Raw genomic sequence first — 19,134 nt, forward strand, 5'->3', positions numbered from 1 at the left:
TGCCCTAGTCCAGATGCCTATACCTCATTGGGTCGCCTGGATTGTTTTAGGCGCCTGGATCTAATAGAGGTGTGCCTAAAATTAGTCAACCAGATTTGACCTGAATTGACTTTCGGACTTGGTTCAGTTATTTCTGTTTGCTCCTCTTATGCTTCCTCAGTCTTGCTTCCAACTCTTGGTTCCTACAAGATTAGCATACAAACAAACAAGCAATCTAAGTCTACCTGTAGTCCGTCTGACCTACTAGGCTTACTGAAGCTTTAAGTAGTCTAACCTACTAGGCTTATCCGTACCTAACTTCTAGTTAAGACTAGTCACATAGGTAGACTTTCCACTTGTCAAACATCCTATTTGAACATTCTCTTGCTTAACCTCCAGTTAGGACTAGTCACTTTTATAGGTAGACTTTCCACCTGCCAAACATCTGATCACCCTTAACCTATTTGAACTTTTCTTTGTCTAACCTCCAGTTAGAATTTCCTTGTCCAACTTTACTCACCAGAACTTTCTTTGTCTAGTCTTCAGATAAGATTTCTTCTGCCTAGCCTCCAACTAGGACTTCACCTTACCCAGTCCAACAGATTAAGACTTTCATGTCCGATCTAACTGATTAAGATTTCTCATTAGTCTTTTGATTAAACTGACCTGATTAGACTTTATTCACATTCAAATATTAAGTCCTGTTTAGATCAATCCTTGATCAAACTGATCAAACTTAGATATATTATCAAACATCGAAATCCTTAGACAGACTATGTGTTCCTTGCATCAACATAAATAATGGATGACACTTGCATTGTTGTAAGAGGATGCTAGAACAAGGATATGCGAAAGTTTGAACTATATTCAATTTTACCAAATCTATTCAGTTTCGAATTGTCTAGTTTCCATTAAGGCTATTGGGACCATATGTTTTTAGAGAAGTGATCATCGAGAATATATATACTATCGTGAGAGAATGCTAGCATGAGGATTTGCAAAAGTTTGAGCTATATTTAATTTATAAACTAAATGCGAAATAGAACAAGAGTAGTATGGTGAGAAAAATACTAATATGGCATGCACACGAACTTGGATTGTATTCCAAAACAATTTCAATTAAACTGTTCAATTCCATTCTCTAGAATTTTCACAATGGTTATTATGAACCTATTTTGATAAAATAATTTAGATCAAAACTTTTAGGAGACGAAATCTATTTAAAGTGATTATGTCCAATTTCTAAAGATACATATAATACCAATTTGGTTCCAATCCTCTTTCACTTATTTAACACAAGGGAGAAAAAAAATGTGAATTTATTTTTAATATGAGATGTTTAATTTACATCGACTAATTTTGAGATGGATAATTCGATCTCACATTTCATCCACCAAATAAATTCAAAAAGACATGACACTCCAATATCATTAATTATTTAAATATCATATGCATGTGCTACGTGGATTTTAAATTTTAATTGTTTGGGAAAAACACTCTATTTCTTACTATAATATCATGTCGAGGGTTTGTTTTTCAAATTTTTAATGGTAGATGAAGTCGTAAATGCTTCTATCATCAAAGATTAAAGGGAGGAGGATAAGAAGTAGAGAAATACAAGAACAATTGGAGTGGAAGAAGTCTTCTTCCTCTTCTTTTTTTCTTAAAAAAATGATAATCCCAGTAGCCACATCTCTGGGGGTGGTCGGTCCGGTTGACGGAAGTTTCCCACCGACCACCAGGGTAAATCGGGAAGCGCATACGGCGGCCAATCTAGATGCCCAGCATCCTTTGATTGCGTTCTCCATTTGGAGAAAAATTCCTGCAAATACGCCGTACACTGGGGATCGAACCGCAGGTTCCTGAGTTACAATTCGGATGTCCTACCATTGCACCATTGCTTCGAGGAACAGTTTATTTTCATCAGATCATAAGTGTTAGATACCTTTTATTTTTACATTGCAGCTACTTCTACTTATATACACTTATGGCACTTGTAGAGGATGTGAGTCATGCCATTACGACTCTATTTTTTCTTCATTTTTTTCTTTTCTTTTCTTTGTATTTACTTCAATCTAATAGAGTCTATTTATGACCAAGAAGCAACCATGTTAAGCCGAAGTTGAGAAAATAATCAATTTATAACGATCGATTTCATCGTCGCTAAAAGAATTTAACGACTGATTTAATCAGTCACTATGATTTTAATCGCTAATTTAATTAACCAACTAGCAATCAAAATAAAATCGATCGATCATTTTAACGATCGAAATTTTAAATTTGATTGCTAAATTTAGATATTGAAATAAAAATATAGATCTATATATTTAATGACTAAATTTAAATAGATCACTAATTCAGTCATAAATTTAATAATCAAATAATTTTGATTGCTAATTTAGCGATCAACTTTAGATTCATTCGATCGCTAATTTTAACGATCAAATATATATTTTAGATTTATTCTATAAGTGAATTTGTATTCAAGTTTATCTTTGATGAAATTGGAACATCTGAATTACTTTTAAAAAAAAGCTAGATTCACATGATTGCAACGAACAATAATAATAGATGATGCGTTTATGGTACAACTACAGTTGATAGGTCTCCATAAGTGGAGTGCAATATCACGTTAGAGGCCGCCATATCATTAGTTCAGTAGGACCGAACAATACTGAATCGATTGAATTTAGATTCGTTCGGTCGTCGTTAATTTTAACGATCAAATTTATATTCGATCACTACATTAACATACTAATATTTAATATTTAATGATTAAATTTAAATTTAATCACTAGTGATTCATCTCCATTAGGATGATGACTATTATTATAAGTGTATATAAGTTGTATTTTAGATTTATTCTATAAGTGGATAAGTGAATCAAAGAAAGATAATAACACTTGAATTATTTATATTAAATTTTATCTTTAACGAAATTTAAACATCTGAATTACTTAAAAAAAAAAGCTAGATTCACATGATTGCAACGAACAACAATAATTATGGTACAACTACAGCTGATAGGTCTCCACAAGTTGAGTGCAATATCATGTTAGAGGCCCGCCATCATTAGTTCAGTAGGACCGAACAATGCTAAGTTGATTGAGCCGATTGGTGCATGTCGAACTTCACCAAATAGTCGGGGTTTGGTTGATCCACTGTATCAGATTGTTCAATGGTATGAGTTGGAGATTGCTTTGGGTTCGAGAGATAGAGTCAGAGATGGATCAATAGTGAGGACGTCATGAGCTTGGTTTCATGCCGATCTTATTTATAGATCTTAGAATGCACACCCTTAGTTGCGACATGCTTACATGTGGCATTAATGTTGGATGGAGGAGAAAGAATAAAACGATAACAATTGTGACCATATATATATATATATATATATATATATATATATATATATATTCGATAGATCAGCCGGTGACTATGAATGAATAACTTTTCAAAGAGAGAAATAGTCCATTTTAAATCCATCTTAAACAAAGAGAAACATGAGCTAATATTATTCATTTATATAAAACCTATATATTGTCCAAATGATTTGTACTACTATTTTTATAGGCTTACAAACTTAGCGAGCAAGCGAAGAGTATATGATCTTAACAAAGATTTTGCCCATGAAACCCAAGTACTTATGCTACTCTAATAAAAACTCAAGCCAAACTTTTCGATTGGAGAGTCGGGTAATCGTGATTTTCTTGGTTTCTTTGTTTGGTTTTTAACACTAAAGTTTTGAATGGACATGTTGGATCGTAAGCAAATTCAGTATGAGATAAAAGACAAGTCTCATTGGTGAAGAATTATTTGATAGTTTTTGTTTGTCCATCAGTTTAAGGATGATGAGAAGAACTAAGTGAAGAGAGACACCTAACTTATTCATAATGTGTGCTAAAAATGTTCAATAAACGTTGGATCTCGATCGATCGGATGTTATAGTCTTTGGAAACTCCATCCAACGGGCATCAGGCATCAGGCAAAGGTGCTTAAGGACTAGTATTTTGTGAATGATCTCTAACAATATGATCGCGTATGAGACCTCTAGATACGAAGTCTAATATCATAAAAATATGTTCTTTTACGAATGCCAAAGATTTATATATCTCTATCAAAATGTCTTCGAGACTTCACTCCCCAATCAAAGTGGATTGAAAATATTTTGTGACCAAATAGCACTCAATATCTCTTTAAAAGCCACATGAAATATCAAAAAGATTAGTATTTCATTTCATAGGAAAAACTATAACTTGCTAAAGTTATCGATGAAACAACTTATAAATTTAATTAAGAAAATCCTGATTAAACAAAATAGGTTCATGAAGAAAAAGATAATTTGTGCCTTTTTGTTTGTATACACGTTTTACATAAATGAGATGAGAAAACTAAAGAAGAGAGAAATTTAAAAAAAAAAGAGTTGATTTCAATGAAGGCCATTATATACTAGACTAGGCGAGGAATTTCAGTAGTTGATCCAATCGATCGAGCTAGTACAGTGGACAACTCTTTTGATGGCGATCGAACCGTTTTAGTCATGCTCCATGGGTCCTTCGATCGGCAAGATCGATTCTTTGTTGCTAAGGAATGTCTCAACTAAGTGCCATAAGTGCACAAAACTAGATAGAACAATAATACATTGACAAAAAGGCAAAAAGAGAAAAAGACACACTCGTACTTAAAAGAAAAAGAATTGGAAAATAGTAAAAATAAGATAGAGTACAATAATTTTTTTATCTAAAAAAATTTATGAAAAAATGTCATTGTAGTTATGAAAATAATTAAAATGAACCATCATAATCATAATTACAGTACTAAATATTAATTATTCACATATAACAAACTCTAATAGATTGAAACTAATTAGGGCTGATGTTACTATTTTTTGCTATAATTAGCATACGCTGCATGACTGTTATCGTTCATATATCTTAATGATCGACGTGGCTTCTGTTTCAGAAAACAAAAAAGCACACAGATCTGATGCATCTCATTCAATTCACTAGATTATATTGCATGCCTAGATCGTAATCTTAATTTGTACAAGAACTACGATCGCAAAACGATCGAGAAAGAGCTAGCTAATACCACTGATATAATCATAATTAATTAATAAAGTTACCTACGAGATTAAGAGCATAGTCATGGCTGCTTCCGCTGAGCGAACGAGGGAACGACGTCCTGCAGGAGGCCGCAGTCCGGCAGCTGAGCCGGCGGCCGCCAAGCGTTCGACAGCGAGCGCTGCATGTCCCGGTCCGCCGCCGCTAGCTGGATGCCGCTGAGCGCGCGCATTTGCTGCAGGAGGCGGCGGCGGTGGAGGTGGATGAAGTCGAACGGCGCCGCAGCCGGGAACGGCAGCGGCGGCGGAGGTGCCGCCGCCGGTAGGTGGAGCCCTCGCTGTGCGGCGGCGGGGCTCGGGTGGGTGTGCTTCCCTTCGTAGGTGGTGATCACGGTGGACGGGTCTTGGTACGATCTCTCCACTCTCTTCTTCACCGGGCACTTGTGCGTCGTGCAACGGTAGTAACTTCTGCGATCGATCGATCGAAGAGGAATATTTCATGTGCATATATAAAGGAAAAGGAAAAGGAAAGATCATGGGGATTAATGGAACCTTGGGAAAGGGCTGTTCTTGACTGCCTTTTGGCCGTACTTTCTCCATCGATAGCCGTCTTCGAGATGATCCACCTCGCTCTTGGTCACGAAGGCGAAGCGAGGCTCCCTCTGCCTCTTTTCTCCCTTTTTCTTGGCCTTGTTCCTGCACCACCGATCGAGGGCGAGCTATCAATCTGAAGGTTTAATTTCGATCTCCAGATCTCTGTAATTTCAGCGATCAAGAGAGATCGATCGATCCAGTGCAAGTTCGGTTTTGTTATAGCTATAGGCGACCGAAATTGATCTATAAAATTAATAAACCTACGCTTTGAGCTCCGATTTGTCCGTTTCGATCGCTGCTTCTGATCGCTCTTTCCGCCTCCCCTCGTTGAGCATCTCCGTCGACGACGACGACGCCGCCGAGCAGTTAGCCGACGCCGGGGATGACGACGCGCCTCCAGTCGACGGCGTCGCGGCGTGGATGGGGCAGCCCCACTGGACGCCGCTGTCCGCCGCCAGGTCGCCTCCGCTGAACCCGACGTCTGGCTGCCAGAATGATTCGTCGAAAGGGTCCGACAGCATGCCGTCGGCCAGGTAGTAGTCGTCGAAGGCGATGAGGCCCTGCAGGCTATCCGAGACCGGCTTCTGCCCGGCGGCCGGAAAGATTAAGGAGAGATCTCTGTCGAGGGGGTAGTCGAACAGCTCCCGGCCATCGCCGCCGGACATGGAGAGGTCGAGACGTCCGTCGACGGTGGCGGCGGAGAAGTGAAAGTAGCGGAGAGCAGAAGAGAGAAGTGAAGTGTGTGGCTTTAGATCATCATCAGCTACTCTCTCTCATTTTATCAAATTACGACTCCATTAATCAGTTATATATTAAAAAACGGTGGAAAAGTCCGCAGTCAACAAGAGAAGCTGTGGGTGAGTCAGCGACCACCGGCGACCGGCGGTGGATCACGTGGCCGGGAGGAGAGCGGGGCGAGCAACGGTCAAAAGAGTCGTAGATCTCTTCTTGGATTCTGCTCCCACGTGTCGGTCCACAACACGTTCCCGCGCCCGTTTGGTCCACCGTGACGACCCGCGCGCGTCACGCGATGTTGACCGCCGCGTGCTTGTACGAGCGAGATCTGCCGTCCGATCATGATCCAACGCTGCGTGCGCAGTTTAAATTTAACTTACCATGTAGTAATTGATTAACGTATGCAAGAAATAAGTGTTAATATAATATTATAATAATTACTTAATAATTTCTAGAATTTTAATAAAATTTAAATAAATTTGATCAAATTAATAAAGAATATATTTTGATATAATAATATTTAGAATTTAAAACTTTTGCATTAGAAAAAAAATATATGCATTTATATATGAATATTTTTGGATTCAACAAATATATATGAATGTTATTAGAATATTTGATGAGGAAGATGGGGTAATTAGTTTTTAAATGGTATGATGGATGCAATAAGTCAACTAATGTAGCCAATCTTCTAAATAATTAACCTTGAAAATAATTGACTTGCATACAAATGAAGTCGCCTCGCTCACGCATGTTTTTTATTTTTAGTTTTTTTTTGTTCTTCCCGAGACAAGACCTACAAATATACCTACTACAAGAATCTTCACATTTCACAAGAAAGTTTGGTGAGCAAGCATATGCAATTGATTGATTAAGCAATAAAGATAGAAAAAATTATGTTAAAAAGAACAAAAATATTAGAGAGAACATGATTTCATGCATAAGTTATTTCAAGTAGAAGAAGGTTTATAATTCTGAGGATCATGATCACCTACCATGGAATTTAAGCTCAGAATATAAATATCAAAAATAAGAGAAGAAAAGAATTGAAAGCTTAATCAAGAAAATGGCAGAAGATAATAGCAAAGTTGACAGGAGAAGACTAACCACTTCAATGAAGTTCCTTTGACTGATTCTCGGCACTTTTAACAACTTTTGGACAAAATCAAAAGAGACGTGGAGAAAAAGATGGTGCTGTGGAGAGATCTTAAGCATCTCAGATAGATTAGAGAGCTTGAGATTATTGACCAGATAAATTAACAAGTCAAACTGCTGTTTGTCATTTCTGTTTTTACTCGAAGATTAATGCAACTGGATGTAGGATTTAGTGAAAGTCTATGAATTTTCAGCCAGAAAATTTGTGTTTCCTATTTTTTACCTTTTCTTCCATTCCATGCTTTTTCTCAACTGGGGCCAGATTCAAAGAAGACTGATTCCAATAGCTCAGATTTTGAATTCTCCCTCCATTTCTTGTTTTCAGAGAATTATTAGGTGCCTGTCAATTTTTTTTCTCAAACTGATTTCTTGACAGAATATTTCACCTCTTGCAACGATCTCATGCAATTTTCCTATGAAGCTGAAGACCGGACTTGGTCTGAATTTCTAGAGCCTTGGACCATAAATCCAATAGAATTCCCACAGCGCATCCATTTCTGGTAGTTTAAAAGGCATCAAGTGGAGAAAACTTAAACAAAGATGTCTTTCATCTTTTTCTGCATTCAAAAGGTGTCCTATGCATAGAAGACTGCACCCACATCAACTAGGTCAAAGGATGACCTTTCTGCCAAGGTCTTTTTGATCAAAGTCTCATTACTTTTTATGAACTCTGAGCATACTAAAAAACATATATAACCAAGCATTACATGATATATAATATGTAGCAGGTGATGCCATTTCCAACCTGAAGTTGCTTTTGACTTCTCTACTCCTCTTGAGAGCTTCAAGGAGTTCTTAAATAAACTTATTGTCCCCATGAACTATCCTCCAGTGATTTCACACTTGGTGCTTGTTGAATGATTAGCTTGTGAAGCTAATGGAAACAAAGGAAGCCCCCACTTCACATGGGAGACATAATTCAGAGGGATTCTTGAAGTAAATTCGCTCAGACAAACAATTCAGTCATAGAGAACAAGTCAATTCCCACTATAATGTCAGAAGCCAGCATGCAGTGGCCCCTGTGCCATCATTCACTGTCTTTTGATTGATAATTTAAACATCTGCTCATCAACTCAGTTCACAATTGACAAACAACATCATTCATTGCCAGGACATCGAAACAGTACCTGTGTTGGATTGGTGCAACATTGATGATAAAAGTAGCATGTCCTTGAAGCAAACAAGAGCATTGCAGAGAGAAAACATTAGCATCCAGTATCTGAAGGGCAGTGAGCAATATGCACCCCGGCAAGTTCCTGAATCACTGCATGGCATGCATGAAATTTTTTTCACTCCTTGTCCACGATTAAAGCACTACTCTGCCTTGTTCTAAAATTAAAATCTTCTGTCTCTTCTGTAACATGGTGGCAGTGCCACGAGCAAGCTTCTGATGAGAGCTCTGGGCATGCACTAATGGAGGGCAAAGGTGAAGCCATTTCTTTCAGCATGGATTGCGGTACTGCGAGAGGAACAAGTATGATCAGTTTACTTATGTCCTCCTGCCTTGATAACTGTGCTGTCAGCGAGAACAACAAGTCTCTTAAATCTAAAATTAAAGTTGCATGCAGTGAGAACTTGTCTTGGAGCAACCTTGCAAAGCTGCATACACACTTCAGTTGGGGCGGGCTGCCAAGCTGCCTCAGATCTGTGACCACAGAAATGTTAAGGATAAAAAAAAGGAGGCTCCACTTGCAAGCATAAAGTGGAAAAGAACAAAAAGTAAAGATGTGGGAAACAGGATCTAATCTAGCTTATAATTGAAGGGAGAGGAACTTTTCAGAATGATATACATTCTGATCGAATAATATCAGTTTGTTCAGTTGATAGGATTATGATGTGAATTCTTTTGTAGGTTTGCTTGAAAAGTGGCATGCACTATAATGATCCTAAAGAAAGGGAACAGTAGTGTTCCAAAGTGGAGATGTAGTAGGGTTTCTGAAACTAGTTTCTATGATGGATTTTGTGAATTAGAAGATTGAAGATTATTATTATTATTATTATTCAAGTTTAGTTATGTTTCCTTAGATCTACCGTTCCAAATTAGCATGAAAAGATGCATCATTTTATCTATCAGTTGGAATGATGATATTGGTCAAACCAAGCGAGTAGGTAAATCATGAGAGCTAGACTAGGTCAAACAAAATATTTAAGTGAAGATATTATTTACATTTTAAATAGTTTATGTACCTATTTTTTTATAACATTTTTACTAATAAATATAAGAATAATAATTTCATATCTATTACATTTCATGAATAGATTAAGGAAAATTTTTCAATATTTTATTTTATTTATTTATTTTATTTTCTAGAAATGGTCATTATGTTTTTGTTAATATATTTCATTATTTAACCAAATGCACCACAAGAGAATGAATGTAATTTAAGTTAAAAAAAGTGTAAAAAGGGGATTACATTAATTTCTCTCATCCACTTCCATTTATCTCATTTGTTAGAATAAAACTTGAAGTCAATAACCTTGCTATTTGTGTTTGTGCAATGAATTTAAACCTTATTTACCTCTATATCTGTCCATATGAGTAAAAATATAATCAGACGATCAGATAACAGTAAGTTGTTCAATCTAATGATAAGTGGGTTTACTTTTGGCAAAAGGCTAGGAGTTCGAATTCGTATAATGATACAATTTAGAGTGGTTTAACCTTGTCACTTCCACATTAAACAGGAAATAATCTCACATCTAGTGTAGCATGGGAACACCTATCGATTAATATAAAAAAACTTTAAACAACTAGACAAAATTAAATCAAAGGAAAAGGGAGAAAAGAAGAGGATATCCCTCTTGCCCACCCAAGTTCCTCCACCATGGTTGCTCAATGGAAAATGTGAGAGGAAGAGGCAGGAAAGTGTCAAAAATATTACATAAACAGTGGAACTTCATGTGTAATTTTGTGAGTTTTCTGCTTCTCATATATTTCATTCAAGTAATTAAACTCTTAATGTGCAAGCTTTATTTGCCAAGAATTTATCTTTAAGGTGTTAGGGGCTCATCAGCCATTACAATAGATCTTAAACTTTCAGGTGATAGACTATGGAGGATATTATTATTCAGTCTAATTGAACTAGTAATTAAATGCATGCATGATATGAACATGAAAGAGATAGCCTCCTCAGAACTCTTTCTCAACAAGTTATCCACATCAATTAAGAGCAAAGAAAGTGGGTGTAGTATCCTAGTTGATGTCCCAGACTGTATGCTTTAAACTGGCATTTGTCTGCAACTTTCTCATAATCTATTTCTGAAAAACATTCAGGGTTCCAAACATTGTAGAACATGCAGTATGTGTAAAATATCACTATTTTGACTTAAATTTCCTCCTTCAATTTTATTTAGAGAACTGTAATTGCAGGCCATGCAAAAAATGCTGTGTGACTACAGGGAACAGGCAAGATTAAGAAAAATGGGAACATCTTTAAGAGATGGAAATGACTTCAAAAAAAAAATCTCCTTATTTTTTGCACAAAGGCAAGAGAAACTACTACTCTGAGGAGAAAAAGGAATATTTACAAGAGCATGCTTCATATCAAAATGATGTAAATCACATGAACAACAAGAAACTCTAGAAAAACCAAAAATTATGGAACCATTTCCTCCTAATTACATGCTTCACACACTAATGTGCAGAAAGTGTATTTAAATAAATGTGATCAGTAAATTTGTTACCTCCAATTTCAACTGCTGAGTTGTATGTTTTAGTTGCTATGACTGCCAAGGATTTGGTCTGACAAGCTGTTCAAGCTGTGGAAAAGGTGGACTCACACCAGAGCAAAGAGGAGAGAGATAGACAAGAAGAAGAAAATAAATCATTACCTCTGTTCACTTTGTATTGAAATAGCCACTCATGTATTGCATGTTCATGTGTTTCACTGGAAGACATCCATATTTATATAGTTCACTGTAAAGCTTGATATGGCTTTTTTAATCCATTTTTAATAATTTATAATTATACCTGAAACAGTTGATGTATTAATGCTGTTATATACTAAGTAAATAATAGACAATTTCTGTACCATATACAGAAAGTTGATGAAAGTAATGGAATGGCCTTCCTGCAGAAAAAGTCACCTGATTCTTGCTTCAAAAACGAACATTTTTACCAAACTAAAGCAACACTGCTGTTGGAATTCTATAACTTCAAAAATGCTCAACTAGTTCTAAAACTCCATCTGAAAGGATTTTTTGATAAAGGAGATCTAAAGAGTGCAATTATCTTCCCAAACTTTCCAACAAAATAAAGTGAATTAGTGCCCCTATCTGATCTTGGAGAGATCTAATGCAACTCAATTGCTGAGATTATGTTCCACTGATTGTCCATCTCCCTCTTCCAGAGCTTGCATGTAGAAAATCTTCACTAGCAAATCATTCTCCCTTAGGAGGTGAAAAAAACATGAAATTGTTCATAGTTGTTCTAACAATGAACCATTAACTAAATATCTACAAAAGACACTAAGCAAAGCCTTGAAATATAAGGATTGGGTATCTGCATTGCCAAGGATAGGTATGAAGCTCCAAATTTAAAAAGAAGTGCAAAGCTCCAAATTCATGGATCAACTTATCAACAACAGTGATTGACTAATTGGATAGTCTTTGGCAGTAAATTTAATTTAATGAATGATATCTCCTAAAAGCATTCTATGAGACTGGGATTAATTATCCTTCCTTGCACAATTTATTGACCAATCTTTTGAGTCGCTGCCTTATGAACCCACGCTAACAATACTTTGTGCATGGTTAATGGTTCAAAATTTTTCCAGTAACTGAAGAAGCTAATAAAATCACATTAGAATACCTCATCACCTCATATATGATCCCTTCGAATCACTTTTTCACTTTATTTGCCAACATCAGGTAAAAGGAAACAATACATCACAATGCGAAGTGTACTTATTCCTACAACAGGCCTCACATTTTATCAAATGTGGACTTTTCCAGCAGAGACAAGGTGCCTCCTCAAGATAAACAAGTGCCAAGCTTCACCCTAGAGATGGATAAACCTTATAACAACAATATTAAATATCAAAATAAATTCTATGATATCTTGAAAACTTAGTGAGACACATTATTTCAAAATAAGAGTGCAGACTTACCGGTATCCATTGGGTAGAGCACCAAGGTTCTTGCCCTTTCAAAAACATATTTCTGTGTATTTAGTATCAAAAATCTTGTACAGCATGAATTTGCAAACAAAACTAAATATGGTTAACAAAATACTCATTTGCAGAGGTTAATCTTGGCAATCCTCAAAATAAGAAGGCCTGCAAAGACGCTCAATGGCATAAATTAGTTTCCTTCTTGGCCCAACTGCATTTGCACCCATATCTTTGAGTTTGCTCATTGTAAGATTGACTAACTGATAGATTCCCACCTTTTCCCTCTCAAAAATACATATGAAACGCTCAAGGCCTTGAGATAGCAGCCAGGTTCTGAGCCCACCTAATAGCTGGAGCTTTCTCTCAAGGTTCAATGCACGCAATTTGTAATCCACAACATTTGACCTAACAACTGGTAGCCTCCTTAAACTTGCTGCAATTTTGTGAGAGGGCATCATTGTTTGCCTTTCGAAGTGAGTCACAATGTTTCTGTTTTGCAGACCCTGAGTTATTGGTTCGCGCTGCATCAAAGGTATCCTGGACAAATGATCATGACTGTTGTCCATAGTCCTCTTGTTCCAATTTCCACTTGCAATTGAAGGATCAAGATTTTTGTTCCTTCCCAGATATCTTGATTTCCCTTGATTAGCTTGTGCTTGACATAATGGAAGTACTTGAGAAGGTTTCTCAACTTCATCCTTGATCTTATGTTGATTGTCTGACAACTTCTTAGAAGGTCTAGAGCTCTTTCTGTTTGAAATCCTTTTAGCCCTTCTCTTAGGACTACCCGAGATTTGGATATTTCTTCTTGACTTGGTAGATTTTACCTTAGGAACCACAGATTGAGATTCTTCAGCTGGAGGAACCAAAATTATAATTCTACGTTTTTTAACTACCACCCACTCTTCCTTCATTGCCTCATCGTCAACAACTGAGTTTGATAGGTCCATTGAACCACTGATGGATGGTCCTTACTTATCTGCAGCTGATGTTGCAAAAAGACATGGATTTTATCTGGTGTACAAAACAGCACATCTTGTCATCAAACAAGACCTGCTAGGAAAATTGGAGAGCTAAAATCATTACAAAGAATCATTAGAGAATTTTGAGGAATATCCCTGCAATACGAATAGAAGAAAACAAATAACAAGAAAGTATACCATAATGCAAGAATATAACCAGCAACAGTCTAGAATAAAAGAACATATTGTAAAACTATTAAGCAGAACAAAAGGGAATTGCAGGCCACCAAATTTATATTCTCAAAAGCAAATCCAACCTATGAGTAATGAAACCAAGCCAATTGGATCTGAGACAAAAGTTCGACTATGTTTCAATTGGAATATTTCAGCTTTTTCCTTATATTTTCTTGCAAAAAAAAAAATCTACTATATGAAAATTTTATTTTGTGAAATTGTACTTTGACAAATCTCAGTATCTTTTATGATTCCATCTTTCTGTGAAAATTTTTCCAAGTTAATTGCTTAGCTTCTCGCACAAGGTAAGAAAAGTCACTATTTTGTTTCATGGCATAACATAAGCATAGAACTCAAAAATTTCTCAAAATGAACAATTCAAGGTACAGTTGAAGATTCTCCTCCACTATATAATATTTAAACTAATAAAGAACCTGGTGGTCAACTCTCCAAAATAAGAGACTGGTGACTCAATAAATGTGATTTGTCTGATTGAAGTCTTCTTTTACAAAGGGGAAAGCTGCACTTAGGGGATTGGATACTGGGATGGATGAGAACTGGAAAGAGCACCATAAGCAGCTAGATCCTCCCTTCAGGAAAAGAATTATGCCAGAGTGACCCTACCACAAATGACTGGGCCATGCCGTGGAAGAAGTCTTTCAGCATGCCATGAAGAACTACAACAGTGCTACCTTGGATAGAAGAGGCTTGACCAGACTCCAAAGTTCAAACTGATAATAATATAGTATGAATCCATATCCCTTTACTCCCACTAGAGATCTCCTTGTTCACATAAAGCTAAAAGTCTTCCCACAATATTTAGCATTTATGTTATGCCAGGGCATCCTTTTAATTTCTGAGTGAATTTGGAGAAGAAGATATACTACCTTATCCCATTTGTGCTTATAAATATATTTCTTTTACACAATTACAAGCCTTGTAGGCACCAAAATTCATACAATATCCAACAACCTTAATTAATCGAAAATGTTAGTGTCATAACCAAGGTTTAAGGTATAATTTCGGTATTTTTAAAATATAAAATATATTAATTAAAATAAAAAATATAATCTAAATATTTAAAAATAAAATATTTTTAAAAAATAATATGATAATTTTATGGATTTTAATAAAGTCTATCTAAATTATCCCCAACTATAGTTAGGAATTGATTTTAATAAGCGGTATATATTATTATTAAAATATATAATATGAACCGCTGTGCCGGTGCATGTTGGTGCCGGTCCGTCGGCGGAACGAAAAATTTCGCCGATATCGCGCAATATAGCTCAAAATTTCAAACCTTGGTCATAACTAAGTGACAATGTTACGCTCTTTTCTTCTAAATCCTTAACTAGAGGCCCATCTAGCATTTATGCACCACTTAGCAGTGCAGATAGAGAAATCTTTTACCGGATCATGTAAATCCCACTTCAGACACAGAGCTTCTGTTATGTGTCCTAATTGGGAATTGGATATGGTTGGTAAAATCTTATTTGTATAACATTCATTAGAAAACTAAATCACACCCTATATTTTAGCAAGAGACATGAGGCGCTTCTTCTATATGCAAAGAGGAAGGAGAATGCATCTTACGCAGTCAAAGAAGAAGAGAAGATGCTTCAGGCATCCAAGTAGGAGAATTTGCTTTGTCGAACGAATAGCTAACATGTAGGGATCATTCCCCAACAATCCATGTGAAGGAAGGAATTTATGAATAAAATTCGCACCTTCAGTGTGATAGAAATCAGCAAGATGTGTGATCTGAGAAACAATGACTCCACATCTCACACCATGAGGTGAGCGAGGAGGAGGAGATGAACATGATAGGCAGGCAATGATAAGGCAGAGGAGAAGCATTGCCTAGGGTTTCAAAAGTTGGGTTGAAATTTGAGGATTAGGTTAAAAACAATGAGCAGGATGGACTACGACCAATTTGATTCTGAGCGCCAACTCTTTCTCATTAACAATGTAAAAGTGATTACTAATTATCGAAGTGTTTTGAAACTCAGACTGAGGATTGAACAGTCAACCTCTGCTGCATCTTTTATGATTCAATTAGTCAAAGGTTGATTCAACTAGGATGATTTATCATTTCAACCAGACTGGATTGGCTTCTGATTCCTGGTTTAATCAGTTAAATGCCTGATGATCTAGTCCAATGTTATAAACACTGACTATTGGTGGGAGTTTGTGCAATTGACCTTTATAAAATAAAATACTTTGATGTTGCTGACACATTCGGTAACATAAGATCAAATCATAAGCACTGCAAATAAACATCTAGATAATCTTTTAACATAAACATTTGAACATTGAGGCATTGTTAAACAGTAGCAAATGCAGGATGACATGATGATTAAGACATAATTAAGGTGTTGATAAAATGAGTTCATCCATTCAAACAGTATCAAATAATGGATCAAACGAAATAGATAAAGAATATTAATTTTGAAAAACCCTAATATCATCATTTCCATCAAATATTTATGTTGTCTTTTCAACTTATAGTATAATTCACCATAGTTACATCTCCCACACAATGTCATTGATAGTTCATTCTTAATATGATCAGGAACATCAGAATAAAGAAGCTGAAAGTCACTCTCATAATGGTTAAAACTGTAATGTCAAGCCGAAATAACTTTTCATAGCACAATTCTGAAAGACACTCTCATACTAGTTAAGACTGTAATGCCCTTACATAAACTTCTGATAGCACTACATGCTATAAGATAAGTAGACAAAGAACTATCAACTTAATAAATTAAACTACCATATACACAATGAAATTTAAAGCATGGCCAAGCAGAAAAAGGAATCCTGCATAGATAAAAAATCATATAATTTTTGTTGGGTTTAACGTTAGGAACCAATTGGAGAAATAATAATAAATGAGTCTGAATTGCTGCCAAAGTTTTAGATAGCATACAGATCTACATATTGTGTTGCCTCTTGTCTCCATTTTCAAATATATTTTTTCAATATAAGCAAGTTAACTTTTTCCTCTATCATTGTTAAATTGATATCTAACAATATACTTATTTTTTATGAGAATAAATCATCATTTTATTGGCCAAAACAATAGGTTGATGACTATCATTATTCTTCATTTTCAACCAAGCATTATTATAGATCCATGAGTACAATTAAGAAATTAAATTGATTTTCCATAATAGCCTTTTAGATGACTAAAAGTGTGATAAAGATAAGAATCAAAGCAAACAGAGTGGCATTTTGTGGATTTCCTTACCATAACTAATGGAAGAAGCAGAAAGCAAACAACTTTGTCAACTTGTGTAAAGACATAGAAAGAAAGGAAATGATGTGTTATACAAATTATTACTTCTGCATCTATGATTAAAAAAATCTAAAAATCCATATAAAGATTCTGAGCGAATTCATCCGGATCAATATTGCAGTCATACTTAGCCAATATATTTAATATTCTCACAGCCTCGTTCAATTAAAATAGACCCTGAGCCCAATATTTCAACATTAACATTTTCGCAAGAATCAATTGTTTCAAATAAACATATGATATTTTTATCAAAAGAAACTTTTCTTTATCAAAATCCAAAAAGAAATTGCTTTGTCCTAGAGATTGAAGAAATTAGGAAGCACAAACACTAGAAGCTTCGCCTCTGGACCTATCAGCAACATCAAAACCGCACTTGGGCGATTTATCTTTTCCAAATGTTTGCCTCCAAAAAAAGCACAAATAAAAAAAAAACCAAAAACGAGGTATCTATCATATCGCAGTTCACCAGAAACAACACTATGGACGATTCATACATCAAAGTTGGTTTCGACCAATGCTAAAAGAGTTCTAGTTTTATCAAGAAGAAAATGGATTTAAGACAATGCATAGAAGGCAACAATACCTTTTAGGGATTACCTGCTCCATTCCTTCTTCTTCATCTCCTCCCTGCAAAGAGGAAGACCGACGATGGACGATGGCAAGACGGAGGCGGCTACGGCGAAATCGGGTCTCTTGACTTTGGCCCTAGGAATTCACCGCTTAAAGAAAGTCGAGATATATAAAGAAAATTATCAGAAAGGAAATTTTACTTTATTATCATAAAAAAAAATTAATATATATTTTAACCTTTCTGATATGTTTATATATTTTATAGGGTTATTTCCCGTTAATAATTTTATTAAATTTCTTTTAATTCATATATTCAATTTTTATAATTTAATTAATTCTAAAAAGACATAAAAGTTTACCAAAAAAATTCTAGAAAAGATACGAGCGAGCACTAATAAATTGACACCATTATTAGTGTATTATTAACACATAATAAAAAATAATGAATTATGATGAACAACCATACATTTTATTTTTTACCCAAATAATTATAAATTAGAAGATCATAAATCTTCACTTTTGCTTTGCATAGCATCAGTCGAAGCGGATATCGAGTCAATTTTTATTGAGTCAGCTTCTATCGAGTTAGCTTCTATCGAGTCGATTTTTGTCAAGTTTGACTAATGCAAGGTTGACTTCTTGATGAAACTCCTCTGACGTTTAAATCAAAATATGAAAGAGATGATAGTAACGAAATGAAAATTGTAAAACGTCAATACCAAAAATTATTACCTTATATAAGGAGCGAAAAGATATACAAGATTCCCAAAGATTGTATCTCTTTTCTCTTCAATAATGGATGTGATCTTAACTGGTGTTATTGTAACTATCATATTCCTTCATACTATCGTAAGTGTTATGTCCCTGCGCGCTAGTGTAATTGTTGTGTTGCGCCAGAAGCTTGGCTGGTTGGACTTAACTGGAATGTGACTCAAGCTAACTCAAGTTGAGCTTGATCGATTTGATCCGAGTTCGATCATAAATCAATTGACTCAAACCTGAGTACATTAATAAAGTTCTATGCCTGATTGACTAGAACTAAACTCAAAAAAGCTGGTCCGACTAAATTTGAATTCATCTCGAACTGATAGGGACTACCACATGGTCCATGCTAACTCTGCCACATCACTTAATTTTAATTTTATTTTATTTATATTTTCATTGCGTAATATATTTAATATGATCTATTAGACTCACATATGAGCACACATGCTAAAACTATCAATAAATTATCTTTTTTATTTGTAATAAATCTCTTATGGCATCCCAGTGTGGGATATTTGTCCGGATAATTTGAAGAAATATTATTGTAGATAAATATCCCCTATTATGGAAGATATTTCAGCAATGATTAGAAATCACCGGGCACAAATTTGTGTTCAATGATTTCTAATTTTTTTAATAATAAAAAATTAAAAAAAAATAAAGAAATAT

At 35.4% G+C, this 19,134-nt stretch overlaps 2 protein-coding genes across 3 annotated transcripts; both read right to left on the reverse strand.

Moving 5' to 3' along the window:
* Nucleotides 1-5,000: 5,000 nt before the first annotated feature.
* On the reverse strand, nucleotides 5,001-6,304 carry LOC141832337 (uncharacterized). Its single transcript, XM_074719836.1, has 3 exons — nucleotides 5,897-6,304; nucleotides 5,591-5,734; nucleotides 5,001-5,506 (listed from the first exon to the last, which is right to left on the reverse strand). The coding sequence occupies exons 1-3, from the start codon at nucleotides 6,295-6,297 to the stop codon at nucleotides 5,122-5,124; spliced, it is 930 nt and encodes a 309-aa protein (XP_074575937.1). The 5' UTR covers nucleotides 6,298-6,304; the 3' UTR covers nucleotides 5,001-5,121.
* A 6,362-nt stretch (nucleotides 6,305-12,666) lies between these two features.
* Nucleotides 12,667-17,802, reverse strand: LOC141832338 (uncharacterized). Of its 2 annotated transcripts, none has more exons than XM_074719838.1 (2): nucleotides 17,728-17,802; nucleotides 12,667-13,686 (listed from the first exon to the last, which is right to left on the reverse strand). In XM_074719838.1, exon 2 carries the CDS (start codon nucleotides 13,581-13,583, stop codon nucleotides 12,768-12,770), a length of 816 nt encoding a protein of 271 aa, XP_074575939.1. In that variant the 5' UTR covers nucleotides 13,584-13,686; nucleotides 17,728-17,802; the 3' UTR covers nucleotides 12,667-12,767. The 2 variants fall into 2 exon arrangements, with proteins under 2 accessions (XP_074575939.1, XP_074575938.1); XM_074719837.1 differs by having other exon boundaries at nucleotides 17,714-17,778.
* Between the last annotated feature and the right edge of the window lie 1,332 nt (nucleotides 17,803-19,134).

This window comes from Curcuma longa, chromosome 7 (assembly GCF_044706935.1).
Source record: "Curcuma longa cultivar G26 ecotype Majalengka, Jawa Barat chromosome 7, ITB_CL_G26_1.1, whole genome shotgun sequence".
NCBI lineage: Eukaryota > Viridiplantae > Streptophyta > Magnoliopsida > Zingiberales > Zingiberaceae > Curcuma > Curcuma longa.